The sequence below is a fragment of the Lissotriton helveticus genome, chromosome 1_1 (genome assembly GCF_964261635.1).
Source record: "Lissotriton helveticus chromosome 1_1, aLisHel1.1, whole genome shotgun sequence".
NCBI lineage: Eukaryota > Metazoa > Chordata > Amphibia > Caudata > Salamandridae > Lissotriton > Lissotriton helveticus.
In genome coordinates this window covers 1,992,723,528-1,992,735,997 of record NC_136057.1, presented here as the reverse complement: position 1 = coordinate 1,992,735,997, position 12,470 = coordinate 1,992,723,528, and the positions used below count along the sequence as shown (strand labels likewise).

The 12,470-nt window shown below is 40.6% G+C and overlaps 1 protein-coding gene across 1 annotated transcript in view; it reads right to left on the bottom strand.

The window, feature by feature from the left end:
• Positions 1-2,164: 2,164 nt before the first annotated feature.
• PALMD (palmdelphin) overlaps positions 2,165-12,470 on the bottom strand; it is a 185,464-nt gene continuing 175,158 nt past the window's right edge. The window contains exon 8 of the mRNA XM_078644283.1: positions 2,165-4,945. Within this exon, the coding sequence (XP_078500409.1) occupies positions 4,902-4,945 (44 nt within the window). The 3' untranslated portion in view covers positions 2,165-4,901. The remainder of the gene's footprint in view (positions 4,946-12,470) is intronic.

Sequence of the window (12,470 nt, the reverse complement as noted above, 5' to 3'; positions counted from 1 at the left end):
GAGCAGAAGTGCAAGCTGCTTGTCTTGTGTGGGTTCCAAAGTCTTCGTCTTCAGGATGACACCAGGGTGACTGGGCAGGATTATGGGTGGGAAGAGGACATGCTCTTAAACAGTGAATACGGTAACAGATCTGATTGCTCTAAGACACACTGTCCCTAGAGTGAACTGCTTGTGATTGCCCACTCTTATCAAATTTGTGAACTGCCTGTGCTAAATCCTTTCCTAACCTATCATACCAGTTTTGTTCCTATCGTTGAAAGATATCGTGATGTGATGCCCACTGCAGGCGGATTTAGAATGGATCTTTGCTTACATTATTTCAAGAAGTTGCTCTTCTGGTAGTTCAAAGGCCTGCTGCAGAGATTACAGATCAGAAAAACACTTGAGTCTATATTTACTATACTTTGCATAGGTGTTTCAACGCCGCAAGGTGGTGCTTTGTCATGCAACTAGCAGAACTGATCAACTTGAGGACATTTTTTTATGCTGAAAGTTAACACAAACACAGTACCAAAATTGCCTTGCATTTTAGATCACTAAGCTCCGTTTTACCTATGCAAAGGCGACTCCTCAGAGCAGGTACATCACAAACACCCACAGGTTATCATGCAAAGCCAGAACTATTAAAATATCTTGCCCAGGCTTTTTGTGAAATTCATAAGAAACCAGGTGTAAACAAGGGAATTTCCTACTTGTAAAATTTGTAATTGTGGTGAAATTACATTCTTTCTTTGAGTAGTTCTCCTCACCTTGAAATTTGATCTGCTGGGTTCAGTTTCAGTACAAATGTCACATGACGCAGGACTGACTCATTTTAGCATCATCGTGCAAGACTTAGCGTCATCCTAAATCGCTATTTTAACATGGGTGCTGCTGATCAGAACAATGGGATGGAAATATTTGTAAATTTGCCAATGTGCTATTTTTTATGGTCATGCAGTGCTACACGAAAGAGTTTAACACAGCACAGCATTGTGCAATTTTTGATAAATCGGGGCCTTAGAATGGAGGTGTGTGTCCATTTGTTCAAGCACTGTCTCTTCTGCCACACAAAGCCATTTCTTGAAGATGGGCCTTCGCCTACCTTCTACTAGTAGGAACTTTTACTTTGAGCATTGCTAAGTCAGAAATTGATTTAGCCCTGCTGATCATGATCCCAATCCTACTGACTTGCCCTGAAACACACATGGGAGTGAAGTGTGTGCTCATTTGTTCGATGTATTTCTGATTAAGGCTCAGAGACATTTCAGGAAGAAGATGGTACACAACCTTCGACTCTGGGTTCCGAGATCTACTCTACACAGCTGCACATGTGCTGCCGTCAGAGCAGTTGCTTGAAAATTAGGGACCCCAAGCTTCTTACTAAATCTTTTGGAGTTGTATAACAGAATATTGGGGCCAAGAGTATTGTGGCCCCATAGTATCATGACAAAAATATTAAGGACCAAAATATTGAGAAGGTAAGTGCATATAGATAGGTGCACATTTAGTATTCCTAACGTCATATCTAAGTGCTGTGAAGCTATATATAGTGCCAAGGTACATATATGTGGAGTTGAGTAAAGTAAACCTATGCTTTCCCATATAACCTTACCTTCACAATATTTTGGTCTTCGATATTTTTGCCACAATATTTTGGCCACATGATATTCTGTAGTCGATACACTGATGGAATACCTCTGTTGCCAGAGAAGGACATCCTCAAGCTACACCTCTGGGGCCCTCAAATTTGGCTCTAAAGAACACATGTATTTTGCCTCCGCAACAGTGAATGATTTGTCTTCTGAGACTAGACCTGTACAAAATGCCTCTGGACGCACAAAGCGTAGATTCGATTTGTCACATTTTGGCACTCACAAGAAAACCTTGTCATACACGAACAAAACAAAAAATACAGAAATAGAAGCAAAACGTTATGAACGTAAAGAAGGAGTGCATCAAAACAAACGAAACGAGCAGTTTACATTCGGAACCACAGCATTTCTTGAGAACAAATGAATATTTTAGGGTCACTAGAGCATCTCATAGCGAAATATCTAGATACATATTTACATATAAAATGGTGCACGCTAATCATGTCTAATCTGAAAGCGTTTGTGTCAAACAAAACGAATGCATTCAAAGTACCAGATTAAAGACAAGCACAGAAAGACTAGAGACAAGCTGCAGGCATTTCTTTTTAATATTTTTAGTATTACTTCGCTTGGAATGGTAATAAAATGCATATATGTATGCCTTAGCGTAACCGAAATAAATCAAAGTGTCTGAGTAGAGAAGAAAACAAGCAGTACATAACTGCAAAAGCACGACACCGGTTTGGAAACGCAGGAGCTCTTATGAATATACATGTTGCGGGGTTGGCTGTCCTCGCAGGATTTTCACCAGAAGTGATAAGGCACTGCTGTATTACAAAAGAGGAAATGTAAGGTTCATATGTGTGTAGAAGTGTGTGTGGCGCTTCTTTTTTGTCAGGATATGACGTGCTGCTGAAGGTGTGGGCAGAGACTTGAAGGTGTTAATTGAGGAGCAGAGTGCGTGCTATTGCAATTTCTTGTTGATTATTTTCTAGTTTCTGCATGAAATTACAACCATTATAGAGACAAAAAAGGAAGGAGGTAAATGTAAAACCCGCTCCTTAGTTCTTGGGCATTGACTGAGGGTTCTCAGGCCTGGATCTAGTCTGAAATCCCACATTTCCTTAATCGTTTTTTTTGGGGTGGTGGGGGGTGAGGGCATTTTCCCATATTAATTGGTCTAAGTAGGTTTGTGCCGAGAGCTGCCTTGGAAATGCCACTCTGCACTTTCTGCTTTTTGAGGTAATCTGGTGCCCGCTGCTGGTGGCGCCCTAGGTTGCCTCCGTGTCCTTAAACATTTTTTTTTAATGTTCAAGGAACATGGCACAGGTGGTACATAGTAGTTTCAAATCACATCGCATTACTGTAAACTTGTTGAGGGAAGATTTTTTTTTATTGATTCTCCAAATGTACTGGATCTTTGAGAAAGAGTGCCATGGTATACCCACTGTGTGATGTCACTGGTGATTTTGCAACATGAGTGCTACCCCTAGAGATTCCTAAAGTGTGACTTCGCACAGAGAAAATAAATTTGGCATTATTAGTTCAAGCCATGAAAACACTAATGCACTAATATACTGCTCTCACTGTGTGACATTGCATATTGAAATTGACCGAAAATAAAGAGTGCAAAGTAGCCACAGAAGAGTGGCGTAAATTTACAAGAGTAGCGTAAGACCTACTTGCAACATGTTGCATTCAGATGGGCGAGAATAAGAATGAATAACACTGTGCTGACATCTTCCTAAAGGTTATGGGGACACTTGTGCAATGCAACACAATTTAGCACTATGCCCCTGGGCCTTTAAAATGGCTAGTAAATTGATACTGTGTTGTGCGTGGTACTGCGTTGTGAGAACGCCCAAGCAAAACTAGTAAACAGGGGCCTGAATATCTTTGGCCTCATTTATGCGGTTTTGCCGTAGGACAGCGCAGCAGGCCTTCCTGCTGTGTAGCCCGACGGCAAGAAAAAGGCTGGGTTGCGCCGTATCTATGAGAAATGACACATTCCTGTCCTTTTCCCCTGCACTGGTGCACAATGGGCTGATGTGTGCCAACGCAGGCACCTTTGCAACATGGTGCAAGGGTGCCTGTGTTGCGGGGATGATTGTTTTTGTGCAGGGAGGGAAACCTTCGTGCACAAAAACAAGAGGCTTTTTCCTCTTTCTGTGTGTGCTGCAGAATGCATCAAACATTAAAATACACAAAGAGATGCGAATAGGAGGACTCCAGTGCATTCTTCTTCTCATGATGTATTTAGCACACACCCAATTATATATGTCTACCAACAAAGGCTCGGTTAAAAGCACTTTATATCCTTCCCTCGCCAAATAATGTTATATGTTTTGATTAAACAGACATCAAGGAAAGAGATGTTTGACTATGAGAAGAAAAAAATGACCGCATCAGTGCAAAATTGCTCTGCACCAATGCACAATTGCTCGGCTCTGATGCAATTTACGTGCCCTAGACATCCGTAAATCCCACATTGTTAACAAGGACTCTGAAGAAGACAGTCACCACAATTGTAAATAAAATCGCGGAAAAAAATATTAAGCGTGATTTACTTCACGACAGAAATCAGGTGAGATACTTCTCCATTTTTACCAGGGACTACTCTCGCTACCCGTTTCTTGTGCCTTTGCCCTGTTCATTTTCCAGCAGATGGCCTGAAAGCTATATTTTTTATTGGTATTCGTTGGCATTTTTATTTCATAAGGTTATCTCGGTGCAATGGAGCCTTTCATCGAGAGGGTAATAATGAAGTGATGATTGGAGATGGAGTGAGAGCGGTAGCTGGTGACTCTTGGGCGCTTGCCCCGGACAAGGCAGTGGGAGGCCAGAGGTCCTTAAAGTATCCTAATTGGTGACAAGGAGGGTTCTGACAGTTTTCTTGACACGTGTGACGCAGCAGCTTCTTTCAACAGCGTTAAATCTACGCTCACCACAATGACGTAGTGACGCACTGCCATGAGATCCTGCAAGATGCGATATTCACTCCGAGAGCGTCAGGTCAGAGTTTTCCACACTTCCCAAACAATTAAATACACCCAAAATACAGGAGGTATAGTCTCGCGGGGGTCAGGGTCTGCATCCGGACAAGCAGCGTTCTGTGTACTGATACAAATATGGCAGCAAGGTGTTTTATACAAAAAGAGGCCTTTTCTTCAAGAAGCTTGACAGGACCTACTATGGGAAGAAAGGCAGCCTCGTCAGACCGGGTTCAGAAATGAAAGCATTGATGACTGAGGCGGAGGAAAGACTCCTTTAGTCGTAGAATCTGTTTGGAAATCAAACGCAGTCGGGGTGTCTGCGCCACTTCAGATCTTATATCACCCGTTTCCCGAGCTTCGCCATTCTTATCCTCAGAGCTGTGAAAAGAAAATAATAGAAAAAATAAATTGGTACAATTTCATCCTCCCAGGTAGATTTGTGAATGTGATTTAGAGCAAAGAAAGAACATACCTCGGGGATAGATCCAGTGGCGTTAACAATAGTGTGCAGATTATAAAGAAAGGTCAGTAGAGAAGCAGTTTGTAGAAAGCATGCAAAGGTAAAAGTAGATATTGCAAAGAAGCACCACGTGATCCTTCCAGGTGTCAGCCGAAAAACATGCATAGCTCAGTACTCATATTCTGCAAAAATGGCGAGAGCCCTTATGGACTGCACAATTTTCCAAGTTTTTGGATTGTTTGCACATATATTAGTCATACTGCTAATCCATGAATAACCATTGCTCTCACATTTTACTCGCTATCCTAACAGAAGCCTGGATTTTAAGGGACCAACACACAAAGGCTGTAATCAAAATGCAGCTGATAAATGCGGGTACAAATTGTGCACCCATGAATTTGCAATAGTGTATGGTGTGCACATTAGCAGGTGCACAATTTGCACCCCATTCCGAGTCTCAGTCCTCGGATTATGAATAACACCCCAATGGCACATGTTATTCCCCATTCCAATTGGTGCAAACAGTGCATGAGCTATTTGCATCGCAATTTACAGTAGCTTTAAACCGGTCACAAATTGTGAGAGCAAACGCTTGGTTTTTGCTCCCAGAGTTTAACTGTAATGTAAAACAACAGGGTTCCTGACTCCATCGTGATAAGATCCATATTTGTGTAAACAATACAGTGCACAAGTTCCAGCTATGGGTACACATGTTTTATGACTTTCAGACTTTGTAACTCTGTAATGTATGCATGGATAATCTACACTGGTATTTGTATGGTGTTAGTTAACATGTGCAATACTCCTCAATGCACCTTCTGCTCTCAAGGCCACCACCACAACCGACTTGCCTAATCCCAGTGTCAATCACTTGCACTTTGCGTTGGACCACCTTATTTCTCAAACTAAGAGACCCACTTCCATATCCTCAAATACGCTTCCAAGCTGCACATGAACTATGATGCTTAATACATTGTACATTTCAGTTACCCACTCACCACCTATCCTCTAAATCTTTCCATTTTTAATCATGCTACAGAATCCTTCTACGTACTGTGTACTGAATATATGTAGGATATTACTGAGAGAAATACTTAATTCAAAAATATACATAAAATAATGTGAAAGTACTGGCTTCAGAAACTAGTGCCTTAGAAGAGCATGGATTAATTTGTAGACTTAATATGACTACTATTGAGGGGCGCTGGTTCTGTTCTGTCACTTACAACACAATTTGTGGCATACACGTCAGTAGAGAGCTCTAACTGCAATCTTCTCCTGATTTCTGCAGCATGTCTCAGTGTCACCGGCAGCCTATTTACTGGGCAATGTAGCCCCTACTGGTACAACAGGCAGAAAAATACCCTAGCATAGACTGCATGTGTGCCCTGTGCTTTTGGTGTTTTTTTGCATCCAATGTAGGAATAGAGGGCCCAGTTCATAAAGATTTTAGTCTACCATACTCCTGCAGTACTCCTGACACTACGAAATTCCAGGAGTAAGTCAGAAATATTCCTGCTTCTTTCATCACCATTTATGTATCCCTGAATCCTCTTTTGTCACTCAAATGAATCAACACTTTTGTACCTACACTGCCTGTGATGCCTCGCGGCACATTCTTTCTTACCTGGTGATGACACTTTACTCTTGTAATCTCTTGGTCTCCTTCCCTATAAGTGCAACACAAAACTTTTTTTTTCTTCCTCATATTTTCTAGGCCCATTTCTCATCCCACTGAAACTCCTGCATCTTTTCCAATTACCAGTGAAGCTCATTGCTTTTTCTATGTGATGCAAAGAACATTGGGTGGTGACTATGAACAAGGTCACAGCCACTTCATGCTTCTACCAAAACAGTGGTATACAAAGTAATAAAAATAGCTGTGCCTACATGGCTTATTCACTATATGGAGGAAAACGTGCCTGACCGAGGATGCTTCTTGGAGTAACTGTCTCCCTTGTATTTGCCTCCTTCATTTCAGACTTTGCAGGCACCACACATATACTTAAGTTGAACTCTAATGTCATCATATATAATTCTTCTGGGGTACATTCACAGAGGTTATAATCATACTTATCATCAAACCTGATAAAAATCCCAGACTGCTAAAAAAACTACTGGTTAATATCGTAGATCAATGCCGGTTGAAAAATTGGGTCTACAATCTTCACCACCTATCTGGAAAACATTTTATGCAAACTGATTAAACATGCTCAAATTGGTTAAGTAAAAAGAGGACTTTCAAATATTAGACTATGCTTTTTTTTAGAACATCCTAAACTAAGCTGAGGCGGCACTTGGAGAGCCATGGTCAAACGAGGGTGGGACGCTACCTGGTGGCCACCCACTCTAGGCAATGCACCAACTCCTAAACAACACGCCAAAAACCTGGGCATCATTATGGATGACGCCCTGACCATGAAGGAACATGTGCGGTCCCTCTGTGGCAAAGGTTTTGCTATTTTGAAACTTCTGGCCAGACTTTTTCCCTGGATACCATTGGACTGCAGACGATCTGTGACTCAAGCCTTGCTAGTCAGTCTGTTGGACTATGGGAATGCACTATTTGTAGGCATGAATGAGCACCTATTTACACGACTACAGGTGCTGCAGAATGCGGCTGCAAAACTTGTCTGCAATAAGGGGAAGTTTGATTCTGCCTCAATGTGTTTGAAGAAACTGCAATGGCCGCCGATGCGCCAAAGAGCAGTATTCAAACTACTTAGCCACACTCACAAAGGTCTTCACAAAACAGGCCCTAGAATACTTCAGGAGAAGATTGAATTCTATGTTCCCACAAGGAGTTTGCGGTCGCTTCAATCAGCCTTCGCCAGAACAAGGCGTATTAAGAAAGTAAGGACAGGAGTACGATCATTCTCCTATTTAGCAGCCAAGAGGTGGAATAAGCTCCCCCAAGACCTACGACTCACATCTAACTACATTCAGTTCCGAAAAAAATTAAAAACACACCTATTCCCTAAATTTTAAGTTACAGCTTTGCAGACCTACCAGGAAATTTGGTTCTTAGCGCCTTGATATCCCTTGGGATGAGTGTTGCTCTCTACGAATAACATAACATAAATAAATAATATAAAATAAAATAAATTGCTGCCAACATCCAAAAGGCTTTTGGGAGAGTAGAATGTACCTTTTTCATGAACGCACTGGAATGGCATCACTTACCAGTCTTTTTATTTCCCTTGTGAGTCTTTTGTTAAAAATTCCTCTTAAATGTTTGTACCTTCTAATCAACACAAATCAGCCTACTGTAAGCGACAAGGGAGGGAAAGGGGAAAGGGCAAGGAGAGCCAATAGAGCTGTCTCTATGACCTCTTATTTTTATCTTGGCTGGAGAACTATTCCTTGTCAGAGAATCCATGGTATCGAATTCAAAATTTCAGAGATGAAACCAGTGACCTATACTGTTGACTTCCTTTTATTTCAGACACAGCCTTTTCTCTTTCCTTCATGATGTTCTCTCTGAGACCTGCATATATGGATTGGTGTCTGGATACAAACTTAATAAAGAAGAAATTGAAATTCTTCCTGTTTCTGTTTATTGAACTGTGGCCTGCTTACCTCACCCAGACCTATACTGGCATCCTACAATAATAAAATACATTGTGATCCGATTCTTGAACCATTTAGGTACCTGTACTTAATCAAACACAAAACACCTACTTGACACTAATAAGAACACAATGGGCAAATGGCCCTCTGCTAAGGACTTCTTTACGAGCGCCTGGAATAACCCATGTTATATCCTTCGCCTGGAATTACCATTACAAAGATTTCCAGTAATTGCAGGAAGTAGGAAATAATGCATATTACTGGTTTTTAAGGAATAACATTCAGAGATTGGATTTCTGTGCCGATTTATTAATCTTTTTCCCTGGTATTTCACCTGCAGACTATGGGCTTGATTGCAATCTTTGTGGAAAGGTTACTCCGTCCCAACGGTGATGGATATCCCGTCCACCGAAATATGCATCTCTTAAGATGTAATGGGATTTATATTTCAGCAGACAGGATATTCGTCACTGCTGTGACGGAGTAACCCATCCGCCAAGATCGTAACCTTTGCTCTGTTGCAGCAGATGAAATTTCCAGGTGTAACACCACTGAGCTGTCTTATTCCAATGAGGCCAGTAGCACCAATTACCAGGCTAAACAAAATATCTGTCCACGTCTAATAAATGCCTTAATCTATTGTGGTGGCGTAGGTTCCTAAGAGCAGGCAAACTTCACTGTATCTCCTTAAGAAAACAACAGAACTCCAGGTGTGATGAAGTAGTCAATTTCTCTACTGCCTACTATACTATACTTCTGTCAAGCTCCATCCAGACTCGTACTGGTTGCATCTCCTGTCAGTATATTAGTAATACGCCCTGTGCTAGCTTGGAGTCCCTTCTTACGGATCCACCCCCTATGCATATGTTTGTCTTTATGGATGACTACAAAAGTAGCAACATTTTAATAAGTCATAGATAGTCTAGGGCTGTTACCTGTAAATTAAGTCCCAAGATAATGCGCAGTACTGGAAATCCAAAAAGCAATTTAGGATAAACACATGCATCAAATTTGATCAATCCCTATTACATTGTGATAAATAGATCTATAAAGGTAAAATCAGGAATATTTAACTCAATGGGCAAAAACACCCTGGAACCTTAAAAACGCTGCAATCCCACTTCGTCTAGGTAGTAAAGAATTACAGTATCATTCTAAGTGTTGCTTTGCAAAGCTATACGTCTGAAACACAAATCATTATACCAGCAAAGTATTTTTACCTTACAATCATTGTGCTCTTTAAAGAATACATGCCCTACACCCAGAATTTGGTTCAAATCTTCAAATGCACAAAGAGAGAAATATTCTGATTTTGAAGAAGAAATGTAAAGGTACAGTTGGCATAAGGTTAGTAGACTCATTTTGTCCTTGGAACACACTGGGAATTCACAAATCATTAAAAACAGCAGTGGCCACCCAAACTTTGTTGTTGGGAAGCCCTCAGTGTGCTTTTGACATCGGAACCATGACTATTCAATCCTGCACAATTCTGGAAATCACTTGACAACTCAGTTTTTTACGAGCATATGGTCTTCATATGTCATGCATCAATTCTGTTTTCTGGTGAAAGTTGAATTGTTCCATCAATTAATTGCCAGGAGTTAATAGGGAACTCACAGATCTGTTTATAATATCCCTATTCTCTGTCATGCTTTTCCAACCGAGATCAGCACCTCGGATGATAAGACTGCCAAGGTACTTTAAGAAAGCCATGGCCATCTTGAACAGGGAAACCCCTCCAACTTTTGCTCAGTAGTGCATAATGAGACAACCTTGACAAACATGGCAAACACTATAGAATATTAAACACATTTTGCTGTCCTTTAAACATCTTTCTAGACAAATGGATCCTGATTGAGAACAAAAAGAAGTCCAAACCTCTCTTCACTCAAAAACTTGCCCTACTGACCTTGCATATGCCAATTTTCCTTCATTTCATTTAGTTTTCCTCATTTCCATCTGTTGGAACTCTAAACTGAGACTTTACGTGAGCTGCTGTCTAATTCATAAGACTGTCAGTTAATATTTCATATTCTCCTTTACCCTACTAAATAAATTATTACATCTGCAGTTTCTTTGCTTCTTTATTACTTTTAATGTTGTGTTTTGTTACTCTCTTTTTGAAAAAAAAATGCATTGAACTAAAAGAATACTGATGTTCTATGTACAAACTTCCATTGCTGAGCTTTCCGCTAATAGGTGCCATTGGAAGAATTTGCAATCAAAAGCTAGGGAAACTCATTTGCTACTGTTGTGACCTCCGACTGCTACAATTTATTTTTGAGCAGCGTGTATCTTACAATTTATCCAATTGTTTTCCACGTATACATTTCTGTTTTCAACCATCATTTTACCTCACCTTTTGGCAATTAAATTAAGTGCACAAATTCAGTTTCATAAGCAGGCTTGATTATCGTCAGCTAAGTCGTTTCAGAGTTCAGGCATGTATAAAACTATTATAGTTTCTTCGAAGATGCATTTTGTTTAGACCCTTTTTGGAAAATCATTTCAGATTACCTATCACTTGCCTAATGGACTATTCAGTTCAGCTTGCAGGTACTTTGTTGACCTGGCTAAATTAATAAGGGATATGGCAGTAAAATAAACTAAAATGATAATATACAATTAATTAAGTGGAATATCCCAATTACAACTTGAAGAGAACAATTTTGAGCTACGTATGCAGCAGACTATAAGCTTGGAATCTGGGGGTTACCCTGCATCTGCATTATGGGCCATATTTATAATTTTGCCATGCAACACAACACAGCACTTTGCTGCACTTTGCGAAAGAGAGAGGGCAGGAATGCGCCATATCTACAAAGATATGGCGCATTCCTGCTCTCGCCGTGCGCTGGTGCACTTTTAGATGCCTAGTGCCAATGCAGGCACCCTTGTACCATGGTGTAAATGTGCCTGCAATGCAGGCAGGATTGCTTTTGGGCAGAAAAGGACACCTGCCTGCACAAAAAGAATCCTTTGAGGCTTTTTCCTACTGTACGTGTGCACCAGAATGCAGCACATATAGAAAGTGGAAAGAATTAGGAAAAATAAAGATATTTCTCATAGTTATGGCTCCCCGAGAAGGTGTAGCATTTTGGTGCACTCACAGGTCAGCCACTCATGGCAAATCTGGAAATGAATGGATGTTTGGGAACACCCACTCCCCACCCATTGAATGCCTCCTAGGGACAGAGTAACGCAAGGCCTGCCTTAGGTTACTCCAGATTTACCAAGCACCGCAGGGCCACATACATTGGTTTTGCGTGGCTTGGCAAATCTCATCTAGGATTTGCATCATCCTTGCTATACCTTGCGCGGTGCAAGTGCGAAACAAAGCTTTGATAAACATGCCCCTATGTGTCTTGTGCTAGAAAAATATTGTCGATAACCTCATTGAGCCCAGAAATAACATTCATGCAATTATTTATAAAAATGTAGAGGTATATTGACTTTAAAAAATTGACTACCGTTATATGGTCAAGGTAAGGCTATATAGGGAAGTATAGATTGACTATTCTAACTCCATGTCTACTTTTGATATTGTGGTGTCATTATAAATACAATCTCGATATTAGAATCTCAATGTTTTGGAAGACTCACTACATGTAGCGCCTACGGTGGATATACAGTTAAGAGCATAGGCCAAATGTAAGTTTTTAGCACGAAATATAGCATCCTCACAAAGGTATATCATTAGCAATGAATATAAAACAACCTAGAACATTTTAAAAAACTTGCATAGCTATGTTAAGGCAAGCATGTATAAACAGTCAAGATTAAAATGTGGAAAAGGCTACTGATTAGCTAAAGCTTTACCGATGCTGGGAAATTCAAAGCGAAGGATCTAGTACCAACTTCAGAATTGAGGTG